Source organism: Ascaphus truei, chromosome 8 (assembly GCF_040206685.1).
Source record: "Ascaphus truei isolate aAscTru1 chromosome 8, aAscTru1.hap1, whole genome shotgun sequence".
In the NCBI taxonomy this organism is placed as follows: domain Eukaryota; kingdom Metazoa; phylum Chordata; class Amphibia; order Anura; family Ascaphidae; genus Ascaphus; species Ascaphus truei.
The window spans coordinates 36,899,037-36,914,892 of NC_134490.1; the positions used below are offsets into that span (position 1 = coordinate 36,899,037).

The window sequence follows — 15,856 nt, forward strand, 5'->3', positions numbered from 1 at the left end:
GCACCGGCAGAGAGGCAAGGGGGGGAGCACCGACAGAGAGAGGCGAGGGGGAGAGCACCGACAGAGAGAGGTGAGGGGGAGAGCACCGACAGAGAGAGGCGAGGGGGAGAGCACCGGCAGAGAGAGGCGAGGGGGAGAGCACCGGCAGAGAGAGGCGAGGGGGAGAACACCGGCAGAGAGAGGTGAGGGGGGGAGCACCGGCAGAGAGAGGTGAGGGGGAGAGCACCGGCAGAGAAAGGTGAGGGGGAGAGCACCGGCAGAGAGACGCGAGGGGGAGAGCGCCGGCAGAGAGAGGCGAGGGGGAGAGCACCGGCAGAGAGAGGCGAGGGGGAGAGCACCGGCAGAGAGAGGTGAGGGGGAGAGCACCGGCAGAGAGAGGTGAGGGGGAGAGCACCGACAGAGATGTGAGGGGTGAGCACCGACAGAGAGAGAGAGAGAGATGCGAGGGGGGGAGGAGGGCACCAACAGAGAGAGACGCGAGAGAGGGAGAACCGACAGAGAGAAAGATGTGAGAGAGGGAGCACTGACAGAGAGTGAGAGCCTGAGATGAGAGAGGAAGGGGGGGGATCACCGACAGCGGGAACCCTGAGAGAGAAGCGAGAGAGAGCACCGACAGAAAGAGTGACATGAGAGGGAGTACCGACAGAGAGATGCGATGGGAGAGGACACACACCCCACTCTCTTCCACTCTCATGCTCATCTCTCTCCCCTCCATCTCCCCACCTCTCCTCCTCCGTTTTTCCCTGTCTCTCCTCCTCGATCCCTCTTTGCCCTTATGTCTCCTCCTCCACCCTCCCTCTTCCCGTGCCCCCCCTTCCCTCCCTCTCTCACCAAGTACGGTTCTCTTCTCTATATAGCTGCTCAGATCCTTCATGTACTTAGCAATGTTTTTCGCATACAGCAGAGCGGCTCTGACCCCCCCCTCACTGCGCTGCAGCATCACGTCCACGTCCTCCGCCAATGCGCTCCCTGCAATGACACCACATCATCTACTCAATGTCGCATAGGGGATTCTCCTTGTGGCACCGGCATTTATCACCACCCCATCCTCTCCCCTGCAGACCCTCTGTGCCCCTCTCACCTGCATCCACATATTCTGTGTTGTGCAGCGACCCCTCCCCTCCAGACAGACCCCCACAGAGACTCTCCATGGACTGGGGGGGGGAGACAGAGAGAGGGTGATGGATAGGGAGCAGCAAAGGGGTATACAGGGGGGCAGTGTGGGAGAGGTGGGGAAAGGGGCAGGGTGAGGGTGTCACCGGTGGCAGTACAGGGGAGGAGAAGGGAGAGAGGGGCCATTGAGTGTGGTGGAGGGGGGGGGGGAAGAGTAGGAGGGCAAGGGAAAAATCGTGGGGGACAGACAATGGTTAAATGGGGGTCACAAGGGGAGGGGCATCAGTGTGTTGATTGGGAGGAGGAAAGGGAGTCTGAGGTTGTACCCCTCACCTGGCTCTGATCCCCGGGGGGGAGAGATAACAAGGTGCTGCTGTCCACCTCCCCCATGAGGAACTCGGATATCCTGGTGAGAGAAAAGAGACATCAGGAGGGGCAGAAAAGGGACATCCCCCCAACCCATCTACTCCTATTTATCCCCCACATAGAGCTTTGACTACAACTACCCTCACCCAACACATTCTCACGCCTCCCCATCCCCTACCCCTTACTCCCCCACCCTCATTTTCCCATAAGTCTCTTTCCCCCCATCCTCCTCTCTCACACACCACTCTGCCCCTTCTCTCCACTTTACTCCCCCAACCTCTCACTAGTCCCCCCCCCCCCATCTCTTACGTGCTGCTGAAGCACACCGCCATACTCTCCAGGGCTTTCTCAAAGTCCCTCTTTTCGCTCTCAATACTCGATTCATAGTGAAAACCTGCATGAGAAATGGGAGTCAGAAGCCTGTGGGGGGAACTGGAGAGATGAAGGAGGAACGAGAGACACGGGAGTCAGAAGACTGAGGGGGACGGGGGACAGGAAGGAGGAACGAGAGACACAGGAGTCAGAAGACTGTGGGGGGAACTGGAGAGATGAAGGAGGAACGAGAGACACGGGAGTCAGAAGACTGTGGGGGGAACTGGAGAGATGAAGGCGGAACGAGAGACACGGGAGTCAGAAGACTGAGGGGGACGGGGGACAGGAAGGGGGAACGAAAGACACGGGAGTCAGAAGACTGAAGGGGGACGGGGGACAGGAAGGAGGAACGAGAGACACGGGAGTCAGAAGACTGAAGGGGGACGGGGGACAGGAAGGGGGAACGAGAGACACGGGAGTCAGAAGACTGAGGGGGAACGGGGGACAGGAAGGGGGAATGAGAGACACGGGAGTCAGAAGACTGAGGGGGGATGGGGGATATGATGGGGGAACGAGAGACACGGGAGTCAGAAGACTGAGGGGGGACGGAGGACAGGAAGGGGGAATGAGAGACAGGGGAGTCAGAAGACTGAGGGGGGACGGGGGACAGGAAGGAGGAATGAGAGACACGGATTCAGAAGACTGAAGGGGGACGGGGGACAGGAAGGGGGAATGAGAGACACGGGAGTCAGAAGACTGAGGGGGAACGGGGGACAGGAAGGGGGAATGAGAGACACGGGAGTTAGAAGACTGAGGGGGAACGGGGGACAGGATGCGGCAACGAGAGACACGGGAGTCAGAAGACCCCCCCTCCACCCCCCAATATACATATATCTAACAGTCCAACAAGAAAGTCTCTCATCTGTTTCTGTTGTTGTAGCTGTAGGGGAAGGCCTATCTGGCTCAGCAGCCTTGTGTGCTATGGAAATGTCCATGTCCAGGTATAGAAGTCTTGTCCCCTCGTGTCTTGCTGTCAACACACAGTCCTGTGTGCTTCAAGACTCTCTCCTCATTGCAGCACCTTGTGTGCTGAGGAAAATCTCTGCAGTCTTCCTTCTCCTTATGTCAGCCCAAATGTGAGCTAAGGAATCTCTCTCCTGTGTCTCACATGAGGCTTTTTACAGAGCTCTCATTAGTCCAGGTGGAGACTAGTTAATTGAGTGGCTGCAAATAACTCTCTCTCTGCTGGATTCTCAGAGCTCTGAGGCTGCTTTATTTAAACAGGGATAAGTCCCTGTTACCGGGACACATAATGGGATAGGGAAGGGGATAAGAGAGACACAGGACTCAGAAGACATGGGGTGACAGGGCACACATAGAACATGAGAGGGGGAGACATAAAGGGGAACATGAAAGACACAGGACCAGGGGATGGGGGCACAGGGGACATGAGAAGGGGACACAAGAGCAAACCCTCAAATTGTACCTATTTAGCAGGTACTGCCCCTATTTCTGATGTCATGTTCCTTTTTTAATCATCAGTACTTATTGTAAATATCCTGCCTTTGTGATATCCGTGCGGGGTGCTGCTGCCTGCCTCCCAGTGGATGAAACTCGGAAACCTTGAGCTAGTTACAACAGCTTATAGATCAATGCTTGATTTGCTAAATGATCAGCGGCTCATAAGGAAGTTATCATTTCTCTATATAATAATAATAATAATAATTTGTTACAGTATCTTCATAGGAGGTCCCCAGTTGAGTGTAAGCTCCTGCATCCCACATTGACTGGGGAACTGAAGTGCACCTGTTTTCATGCGCAGTGTCTGCAAGAGGGTGGTTGAGGGGGGTTGGTACAAGGGGTGTGGAAGGGTGGACGGTTACCAGAGGAGGGGAAGATGTGTGGGAGATATTTCAAAAGATCAATATAATGCTAGCCCCCCCCCCCCCCCTCTCCCAGCAGGGCTCAAGTCAGACAGGTATCTCTGCACGTCTCCATCTGTAACCATTCTGTCCCTGGCCCACAGCTGACCTTTGACCTTGGAGATGAGGGTCCCGGCGGCAGTAAGGGTCTCTACAGTGTTGAGCAGGGGGTACTTGCTGATCACCTGGCGCAGCAGTCTCAGCGCCTCCCCCAGACACTCGTGCGCCAGCGGCCGACACGTCTCCCTGATCTCTGCGGAGAGAGAGCGCACAGGGCGGTACGGGAGTCACATAACCTGCTGTGTGATAAGCGTTTATCCCCAGCATGACTCTGTGTGGTATTATATTGCTCTGCGTGTTACTATATGGCTCTGCGTGTTATATCCCTCATACCCTTCTGCGTGTTATTATATGGCTGTGTTAAGCATCGCAAACAGCTTTATTAGCTTAAATTGGCACACATCAAACTCCATTCCATTTGTGCTTGGGTCGCCTATGTACTAAGCTCAAATGACCCTATCTGGCGCATAGAGATGGACTGCGCTTGGCGTACAAATGTAAAAAAAAAAAAAAAGGACCAACCTAAACTGTATCAAAACAGTCCCCCCAGTGCAACCTACCTGTAGCAAAAACGCTGTAAACGCAGTTAATCGTCTCAGCGTAGAATGAATTTGTCATGCATCAACCAACAAGTGTACTTGATGCAGCTCCCGCAGCCCAGACGTTTCATTAGACAGGTAGGAAAGTCCCAGATAAAGGTCTCCGCACTCTTACAGTATCAGTAGTAGTACTTACAGGTGCTGCTCTCAGGCATGTGTAGCAGAGCAGAACCAGCGATGAATTCTTTAATTGTAGAAGTCAGTGTGCTGATCTCCTCATTCTATGCACTCACCACATGTGTTATTCTCACAGTATGGCTATTACAAATTATAGCACATATGTACTGATGTGCTACTTACACAAAAGAAATACACAATTCTGTTTTCATTCAGATTGTATCAGTCAGGTATTCAACGTGACGCGATTCGTCAAAAAGGATTTCAAACTATAATTTGATGCTTTATATGCATGAAATCGCATAACGACCTTCATATATACGATGCACATTTTATGAAGGTTTGTATTACTTTACTTGAAAAAAAAAAGTACATAGTATATAGGCCCGCAATGTATTATTTACTCTGCGTGTTATTATATCGCTCTGCTTGTTATTATATCGCTCTGCATGTTATTATATCGCTCTGCGTGTCATTATATCGCTCTGCGTGTTATTATATCGCTCTGCGTGTCATTATATTGCTCTGTTGGGTAGCAGTCCCTCTCCTGACTGTATATGGAATTATCTATATTTATACGCTCCTGAATTGTAAAGCGTAATAATAACCATTTTTCACAGTGAGAAAAACCCCCATTGACAAACAAGACAAATAACCTAATTACATGTAATTAGCAGACCCCCTCCCCCTCCCCACTGCTGGAGGACCCGGTTAGAGAATCTATGATACATTTATCGTTTCGGAGGCCACAAAGTAGCCTAGTACAGGGGATGCTAATTAGTAATTACCACTAATTCACAGACACGCAGCACGTCCTGTTGAAGGAGCCGGTCTCCGGGGGATGTTGGAGGAGACCTAGGGTCTGATTACTGGCATGGCAGGAATGTGGTGGAGATTTGGAGGGATCCTGTATGGGGTCTGGGAGGACAGAATCCCCTACAGAAGATTAACCCTTTGAGGAGTTGGGCAGAACTATATCCCACCAGCCTCTGATCCCCTGGGTCTGGGCTAAGGCGTCTTATTCAGGCATGCAAAGGGGGTTATTTAAAAACAGACACTGATTCTGCAGCCCAAACGTGCTAATCCCCAGAATCTAGTTAATTACAGAATTCCTGGTCTGCCTTAGCACTTCGGCAAATCAATTAACAGACCAAAAGACCCTTCGTTATCTACATAAGTCACCAAAGAATTTACACACAATATGATTATCAGCAGCAGCTCTGCCCTCTTTTCTGCTTTTCTGTTTCGACAATAGGGCAACCCACCCCCTCCCCAAGGTCACTACAAACTCACCATCCACAGGAAGCAGCTGTTGGGGTTCAACATAGCTGGGGTCCCCCAGAATAGACTGGATTTTAGAACATAAGCACATTGTGATAGGTGTGATAAGGTACCTCCTAGTTGTGTATCATAACTGCAGGACAGCTCCTGAGGCACCTCAACCACAAACCCTGCAGAAAACAGTGTGTCCAATATCCCAGGATGTTCTCCACAAGTACAATTCCTACTGTCTGTCTCTTGTACCTCTCTCTCTCTCTCTCTCTCTCTCTCTCTGTGCTCTAAAAACTTGCACGTAAAGTGGAATTCTCTTATCATCTCTCTTCTGCAGACTCTCTCACTATACAGACCTCCCTCTTTTACTATTCCTCTCTCTTTCCCTTCATCCTTTCATTAGATTGTCTCTCTCCGTCCTTATTTCCTCTCTCCCTTTTCATGGGTTCCTCCTTCTTGATGGCAGAGTTGATTCCTCTGCCACCTCCCCTGCCCTGAGGGCTCAGTCTGTTTTGGGGATGGGGGGGGGGGGGGGGAGGAGAAGCTGTATAGGTCCTTCTATTGAAAGCCCATGGACAAGCTGAATAAATACACGGCGGGGATTCAATTGGAGAAGGGGGGTGGGATCTGAAGAGAGAAGAGTTTAGGGGATTAGAGGAGTTCACATACCAGAGGGGACAAGAGCTGACCTACCCATGAGAGAGGGAACGTGACACCCCGAGCCAGGCTTAGTCAGTCCGGGTCTGAGCCTGTCCCTGATAATCTGCAGTTAGGAGGTCACCCTGCAGTAGATATAAACCCAGGACTGTCTGAGCCTGTCCCTGATAATCTGCGGTGAGGTCACCCTATATTAGACAAACCCAGGACTGTCTAAAACTGTCCTGGATAATCTGGGTCCATCAATTCCTCTAACAGGAGACTGCAGAAACTGGTGTGACAGGACTCTGGGGGGTCTCCGGGGGAGGTAAGAGGGGGGGTCTCCGGGGGAGGTAAGAGGGGGGGTCTCCGGGGGAGGTAAGAGGGGGGGTCTCCGGGGGAGGTAAGAGAGGTGGTCATTTTTACCAAGGTGTGATAGTAACAAGAACAGGATAGGTCAGGTTACTTACTGCCCCAGGGCCCAGGGAGGGGCAAATCCTGGACACAGAGGCCACTTTCAGGGGGCTGTGCTACAGACACCTTCTGTGGGAGGGGAGGAGTCCTACATACCGAGGTTGGGATAGTCTTATGATAAATGTATTATCATTTATTTCTAATGCATCACTCTGCAGCATAGTACAATGGGGCTGGGAAACAAGCTAAAGAGAGGAATCAGGACAAAGCAAACTGGGATGCCCCTAAGTGGTGGGAACTGGGGAAAGAGGACACAACAAGATGGGTGTTACAGGCAGAAAACCTGGACAAGGAAACAGCGTAGTAAGCAGGGGGGAGCCGAGCACACCAATAACACGCAACAAAGTGACTGCAAAAAGATCATTTATTGACTGGGATAGTCAAGAGCATCCAACGTTTCGGTGCCAAGTACCTTCATCAGGTGTTTAGCACCGAAACGTTGGACGTGTCGGGGGGTTAAAATGGAGCGCTCTCCACAGAGTCCAATGCAGTCCAAATGTTACCATGGTAACCTCAGATGCTAGAGATGAAGACAATCATGATTTTTAACACTGGAAAAAAAACCAGTAATAAAAAGTATGACCTGTTCAGGGTCCAAATATTATTATTATTATGGTCCCCGAGAATCCTTATTAACCTTTTCTCCTGTTACAGAGTTGGACGTTTCTAAGCTGATCTTCTCACTCTACCACATGTGCTCTCCTTCCTATCCCCTCACACCTTATCAGGTCTCTTACTCCTGTCTTACTCCCCACTCTCACCCACATCTTCAATTCCTCCCTGTCCTCTGGTACTTTCCCCTCTTCCTTTAACATCGTAGACCCTACGTGCCTTACTAACCACTGCCCCGTATCCCTCCTGCTTTTTGCTTCCAAACTGCTAGAACATCTCGTGTTCTCCCACATGATAAACGTTATTAATTCCCGTGCCCTCCTGGACCCTTCACAATCTGGCTTTCATACAGCTCACTCAGCAGAGACTGTGCTCCATAAAGTACCCAATGATCTACATCAAGCAAAATCTCATGGTCATTTTTCTCATATTCTCAACTCTCTTGGTATCTGAAACAAAGCTCTCTCCTGGTTCTCATCTTACCTCTCCCCTTGCCAGGGCCGGCTGGGAACACTGTGGGGCTCGGTGCAGGGAACTGGTGCAAGCCTCTTATCTTCTCCTTCGCGATGTCTTCGTGCAGTGTCCCTTCATCATGGCACCCCGGCGTCAAATGGTGCTGTGTTGTCATGACAACGGGACGTCACACCATTACGTCACGTGGCGCCACGTTTTCATGGCAACGTAGTGCAACAGGGCATGCCGTTGTCATAACAAATTGACGCTGCATGATGTCACATCGCGTGATGCCCTGTTGTCATGCCAACGTAACAACGGCCATGATGAGAGACACTGCAGGAAGACATCGCGAAGGAGACGGTAGGAGAGTTACAGAGGCCCCACTCTTTCCCCTGGCAATCAGTTTAATTGTTGTGGGGAAGAGCGCGGGGGCCTCTGTAATCACGGGGCTTGGAACTGCCATCAAGCCGGCCCTGGCACATGTTCTACCTCTGTGGCTGTAAAAGAAAAGGAGTAATCAGGAAAATGCAACTTGGGGTGCCCCTGGATCATGGGGACTAACTGCAACAAGGAGAAACAGGGAGGGGGCTCAAGGCAAAAAGTCTTAGTCAGAGAACATCATATCAAATCGGGGGGAGCCAAGCACACCATAAAAAATACTCCGAATAGAATTACTGCATAAAGGTCATTTTAATGACTAAAATAGTCACAAATATCCAACGTTTCGGTGAGAAGCACCTTTATCAGGGATCACCGAAAAGTTGATTTTTTTTATTTATTACTATATGAGTCATTAAAATGACTTTTTTTTGCGGTAATTCTATTCTCAGTATTTTCTGGTGTGCTTGGCTCCCTCGATTTGATATGCTAGCAATGTTGCTAACATGTCTTTGTCGCCTGTTGATCTGTCTGTTAGTATGCCTCAGGGCGCTGTTCTGGGACCTCTCCTTCCTCTCTCTACACACTATCACCTGATGACCTCATCAACTCTTTAGGCCGTAGGTATCATGTGTATGCAGATGTTATGGATATATATCTATCGACCTCTAACGTCACACCTGCAATCCAGTCCCAAGTCTCGTGGCTATATCCCTGTGGATGGTGCTGCGTCGCCTTAAACTTAATATATCTAAAACTGATCTGCTTATATTTCCCCCTAAATCCAGCCTAATATCCCCTTTTTCAATCACAGTAAACGGTACTACTATCTATCCTGGCTAAAATGTGTTGCTTCTTCCCCCATAATATTGCCAAGATCCACCCTTTCCTACGTCAATCTACTACTAAAACTCCAAGGCCTCGGACATGGTCAAAAAGACCGTGCTGAGGCGCGCTGAGCAGCGCTGAGGGGAAACATTATCCCTATCAGCACGGCTTTAGACGGCGCTTCCGCAGGCGTGCGGAGGCGTGTGGAAATGCAGGAGACAGGCAAGTTTAAATGTTGCCGCTGAGGGAAGCGCAGGGCCGGTCACGTTACTGCCAGAAGCCAATGGCAGTCCGTGACGTCGGCGCCGTGACGTGGCACCCTAGCCCCGCCTCCCGCCAGGCTCCCACCCGGCACACAAGCGCGCTCGCTGACGCTCATGCAGGGACACGAAAAATCTCCTGCTTGAGCAGGAGAGCATGAGCGTCAGCGCTGCCCAGCGCTCTTCATATCACCATGTCCCAGGCCTAATGCATGCCCGTATCCTCTCCCGTCTGGATTATTGTAACATGCTGCTAACAGGCCTCCCTGACCTACAACTTTCTCCTTTGCAATATATTCATTTTTGGCTGATAGAACAATGTCACTTTCTCGCAAAACAGTTTCTGTTCATTTCCTCCTTAAATCCCTCTCCTGGCTTCCTACCAAGTTTCGATCACATACAAGGCTCTCCACTCATCTGCTCCTCCCTACATCTCAGCTTTGATCTCTCAGGCTGCGGTCCCAGTAGCTGCCACAGCGCACGGCGCGGCGTGCGCTGTGCGTGTAAGCACCGTTCCTCAATGGGGCTGGGTCCAGTACGCACCTTCACGCTGAAGGTGCAGCCGCGCCGTGCGGCAGGGTTTTTTACAACTCAATGAAATGGAGTTTAAACCTTGCGACGGAGGCGTGGCCACGCCCCCACCGGCGGTTCACCCAATGAGGGCGAACCAGCCGCGTGACGTGATGGCCACGCCCCCGCAAATCCCCGACAACGCCCCCTCCCGTCGCAAGCTCCCTCTCTCCCCTCAGACTGCCGGGCGCGCGTGTCACAGTCATGACTGGGACCGCAGCCTCATTATGCCCCTGCTCGTCCCCTGTGCTCTACCCAGAACTGTCTCCTTTCTGTCAATTTGACCTCTACTGCTCTCTTGCCTTAAAACCCCTTTCCCTCACTGCCCCTTACCTGTGGAACTACCCTCACACTCTGTATATACCAAGCACCTTCTCTCCCCACCTTAACGTCAAACCTTACCTCTTAAATGAAGAATTTGAATAGTCTAGAGCAGGGGTGCGCAAACTTTCCCCCCTGCCTGCTCTACCTCCCCCCCCCCCCCTCCTTATCTTGTCTCCGGCGTTCTGGCAGAGACATCATGTGACCCCGCAGCATCACTTAACGCTGCGTTGCCATGGCGACAGGTTGCCAAAAGCCGCCGGAGACAAGGTAAGGGAACTTACAGAGGCTTTGCGCGTGATCCCTGGCATTTCATTTAAATGCTGTGGGGAAGAGCGCTGGGTGTTTCTGTAAGCACTGACCCGCACCCCCAAAAAAAAATCTCGCGCCCCCAAATGTGTGCACCCCTGGTCCAGAGTAGACTTGTGGCTACTGTCCCACACCCACAGTCGCTCCTACCAACCACGGTGGCCAAGCACGGAGATCTACAGCACTTATTCCCACACCTGCCGTCTCTGTAAGTTTCCCAACATAGCACTTAGATTGTAAGCTCTCCGGGGCAGGGATTTCCTTTCCTACTGTCTGATTGTCACACTTATTGTATTACAGTATAATTCCCTGTACTGTATTGTCTCTTTTGTAAAACGCTGAGTACACAGTGTGCACTATATAAAGCTATACTGTACATACATACATTTGAATTAGATTGTGAGCTCTCAGGAGCAGGGCCCTCATTACCTCTCTGTATCCGTCTGCTCCCGCCTGTCCTCACGTGTGTATGTAACTGTTTATGTAACACACAGAACTCTGTTCCCCATTGTACCGCGCTGTGGAATATGTCTGCGTTTTTACGAATAAACAACAATAATAATATCGGCATCGGGGAGATCGCAGCTTTGACTGGGGTCAAAAACTCATTTCAATAACATTTCTGCCATTTCACTGTGACGGAAACCCATTGATCTCTGTAGAGGATAAACAGGTACAGTCCTACTCTGAACACCTCCTGTTGGAACCCGCGTGGAGTCCTCGGTCGCAGGCTGCGGGTACGAGAGACGGGCAGATTTCCACAATTACCTTTACCAGCTTTAAACACGGCTCAGCCAAGAGGCATGTTAACCCCTTCACGGGCGACGCACTGGGGAGAGGAGGGGGGGGAGGTGGAAGAGCCACTATTTACAGGTATACGAAAACAGGCGGCAGGTCATGTGACCTGTGAAGGGTGCTTAATGCACACACAGGGGTATTAACCCCTCACAGAACTGCATTGATAAACCGCCTCCCTCCATAGCACTGAAGGGGGCACTTGACAGTTTTCCTCCCAGAGGCGTGCAGCGCTGCACCCTGCTTTGGTGCCGCCCCCTCCCCATTCTGTGCATCAGTTTGCTCTCTGTCCTTATCCCCTGCAGTGTATCAACACTGCGCAGTACCCCCCTGCTCCATGTGCCCTCTCCCCGCAGAGCGTCCCCCCACTCTCTGAACCCTACCTGCAGAGGGTCACCCTGATCTCTGTGACCTCACCCCTTCAGTGTCACCCTGCTGTGACCCCCTGCAGAGCATTACACTGCTCTCTTTCCCCCCCCCCCCCCCCGGCAGAGCATCACCCCACTCTCTGAACCCTACCTGCAGAGGGTCACCCTGCTCTCTGTGCCCTCCCCCCTGCAGAGTATCACCCCCTCTCTGTGCCCTCCCCCCTGCAGAGTATCACCCCCTCTCTGTGCCCTCCCCCCTGCAGAGTATCACCCCCTCTCTGTGCCCTCCCCCCTGCAGAGTATCAGCCCCTCTCTGTGCCCTCCCCCTGCAGAGTATCAGCCCCTCTCTGTGCCCTCCCCCTGCAGAGTATCACCCCCTCTCTGTGCCCTCCCCCCTGCAGAGTATCACCCCCTCTCTGTGCCCTCCCCCCTGCAGAGTAACACCCCCTCTCTGTGCCCTCCCCTCCTGCAGAGCGTCACACTGCTGTAGGACTAGGTGGCCCTGCAGTCAGTTGGAGAGAAACAGAGTAAACAGGAAAAGAGTCAGAGAATCTGCCTTCCTCAGGAAACTGCCCCCCTCTCCCCAACCTCTCCTCCCCCCCCCCCCTCTCGAGTCTCATGCCCAGGCCTAGATGAGCACATCAAACCCCCCCTCCCCCCCCTCCAACTTCCCTACCAATACCAGCTGGGCAACGGAAAGTCACCCAAACACAAGCACTCCCCACATGCGCACCTCGTGCTGTCTGCGCACCTCGTGCTGTCTGCGCAGTGCTGATGAGTGTTGACAAGAACGTTGCTTGCAAAGTGAGCAGTGAGCCCAAGGATCACAAGGAGCCGACACAGATTCAGGCTGGGTTCACCCACTTCAAAGGGAGTGTTCTTACTACTGAGCTACTTTTACAATATATATATATATATATATATATATACAGGCATACCCCGGTTTAAGAACACTCACTTTAAGTACACTCGCGAGTAAGTACATATCGCCCAATAGGCAAATGGCAGCTCGCGCATGCGCCTGTCTGCACGTCCTGAACAGCAATACCGGCTCCCTAGCTGTACAAAAGCTGTGTGCAAGCGGGGAGACTATAGAGCCTGTTACACATGTGTTATTTACATCAGTTATGCACGTATATAACGATTGCAGTACAGTACATGCATCAATAAGTGGGAAAAGGGAGTGCTTCACTTTAAGTACATTTTCGCTTTACATACATGCTCCGGTCCCATTGCGTACGTTAATGCGGGGTATGCCTGTATATATATATATATATATATATATATATATATACACTGTGTATATATATATACACTGTGTATATATATATATACAGTGTTCGACCAACCTATACATTTGCACACCCTGGGCGAGTGGATTTAAGATCGTGGCGAGCTCCTATTGGCCCAAGCAGCACACGTTTGGTACTAGGTGGCGAGTAGATTTTTTTGTTAGGCGAGTAGATTTTTTGGTGATTTGTCGACCACTGTACCACTGAGGAAGGTCCCATTCTGTAGTACCGCAACGTTGGGTTTCTGGATGTATTTTTGCTATCACTAATACACTTTTATTTTCAACATTGAGTGCTGTCTCTTGTTTACCAATCCTTGGAACGGTAACGTATAACTACATTCTCTATATGGGACGTGCACCTGTGGCTTACCAGCACCTATTGGAGTGCCAACTGCCTTATCTGACTATATATATATACACATACACACACATGTTATGTTATAGTGAGTAAAAAAGGCGACAAGAAACCTCCACCATTAAGGTTGAAACATGTCTGTGAGTGATTTCTCTGGCTTTGCATCTGATTCCCATGCTGTGCTTAAAAGCTGTGTTAACAGCAATCATTAGCTTATAAGGGTTCCATGTAAAAATGGATTTCATGCAAAAGGTGACACAGTGTGCTCATTTGCATGTCATTTCCAGAATCCTTGCTGTAGTGGAAGTGCTGTGTGCTGGGTGATAATGGTGAAAGACGGGGTTGCAGACCTGTCTAAGACATGCAAATGAGCACACAGTAATATTTCCATTTTCTATATATACTGTATATATACACAGTACTTATTTTGTAAAATAAAAGAGGTGCTGGAACTCAGGACCACAGACGGCTTTCTAGTGTCCACTGGGCTTCCCCCTCCACCCACCCTTGTGTCGGCGGCCTTGCTTTCACCCCTTTACCTCTCTCCCCCCCCCCACACCCAACCTCTCCCCCGCCAAACCCCCACCTCTCTCCTCCCAGACCCCCACTCCTCTCCAGACCCCCACCCCTCTTCCTCCCACACTCTCACCTCTCACCCCTCCAAACCCTCACCTCACCCCCCCACATCACCTTTTCCCCGCACCATCCACAACTCTCCCCCCATCATCCACACCTCTCAATTGACCCCCACCACTACCCCCACCTCTCTCTCCCACACCCCCACCTCTCTCTCTACCACACCCCCACCTCTCTCTCTCCCACACCCCACCTCTCTCTCTCCACACCCCCACCTCTCTCTCTCTACCACACCCCCACCTCTCTCTCTCTACCACACCCCCACCTCTCTCTCCCACACCCCCACCTCTCTCTCTACCACACCCCCACCTCTCTCTCTCCCACACCCCACCTCTCTCTCTACCACACCCCCACCTCTCTCTCTCTACCACACCCCCACCTCTCTCTCCCACACACCCACCTCTCTATCCCACACACCCACCTCTCTCTCCCACACCCCCACCTCTCTCTACCAAACCCCCACCTCTCTCTACCACACCCCACCTCTCTCCCACACCCCCACCTCTCTCTCCCACACCCCCACCTCTCTCTCTACCACACCCCCACCTCTCTCTCCACACCCCCACCTCTCTCTCCCACACCCCCACCTCTCTCTCCACACCCCACCTCTCTCTCTACCACACCCCACCTCTCTCTCCCACACCCCAGCTCTCTCTCTACCACACCCCCACCTCTCTCTCCACACCCCCACCTCTCTCTCTCTACCACACCCCCACCTCTCTCTCCCACACCCCCACCTCTCTCTCTACCACACCCCCACCTCTCTCTCTACCACACCCCCACCTCTCTCTCTCTCCCACACCCCCACCTCTCTCTCTACCACACCCCCACCTCTCTCTCTCCCACACCCCCACCTCTCTCTCTACCACACCCCCACCTCTCTCTCTACCATCCCCACCTCTCTCTCCCACACCTCTCTCTCTACCACACCCCACCTCTCTCTCTCTCCACACCCCCACCTCTCTCTCTCTCCCACACCCCCACCTCTCTCTCTACCACACCCCCACCTCTCTCTCTACCACCCCCCACCTCTCTCTCCCACACCCACACCTCTCTATCCCCACCTTTCTCCACACCCCCACCTCTCTCTCTACCACACCCCCACCTCTCTCTCTACCACACCCCCACCTCTCTCTCTACCACACCCCACCTCTCTCTCTACCACCCCCCACCTCTCTCCCACACCACACCTCTCTATCCCACCTCTCTCCCACACCCCCACCTCTCTCTCTACCACCCCACCTCTCTCTCCACACCCTACCTCTCTATCCCACCTCTCTCTCCACACCCCCACCTCTCTCCCACACCACACCTCTCTATCCCCACCTCTCTATCCCCACCTCTCTCTCTACCACCCCACCTCTCTCTCCCACACCCTACCTCTCTATCCCCACCTCTCTCTCCCACACCCCACCTCTCTCTCCCACCCCACCTCTCTCTACACCCCCACCTCTCTCTCTACCACACCACACCTCTCTCCACACCCCACCTCTCTCTCTACCACACCCCTACCTCTCTCTCTACCACCCCCACCTCTCTCTCCCACACCACACATCTCTATCCCCACCTCTCTCTCCCACACCCCACCTCTCTCTCTACCATCCCCACCTCTCTCTCCCACACCCTACCTCTCTATCCCCACCTCTCTCTCCCACACCCACACCTCTCTCTCTCCCACACCCCTCTATCCCACACCCACACCTCTCTCTCACTCCCACACCCCACCTCTCTCTCCCACACCCTACCTCTCTATCCCCACCTCTCCCCACACCCCACCTCTCACTTTATCCCCCACCCCCACCT

General features: G+C 52.3%; 1 protein-coding gene across 1 annotated transcript in view; it reads right to left on the reverse strand.

The window, feature by feature from the left end:
- The window catches only part of ARHGAP45 (Rho GTPase activating protein 45), a 44,132-nt gene that overhangs the window by 24,700 nt on the left and 3,576 nt on the right, over positions 1–15,856 (reverse strand). The window contains 5 exon segments of the mRNA XM_075611452.1: positions 832–969; positions 1,082–1,154; positions 1,447–1,519; positions 1,789–1,873; positions 3,823–3,966. Coding sequence (XP_075467567.1) covers positions 832–969; positions 1,082–1,154; positions 1,447–1,519; positions 1,789–1,873; positions 3,823–3,966 — 513 coding nt within the window.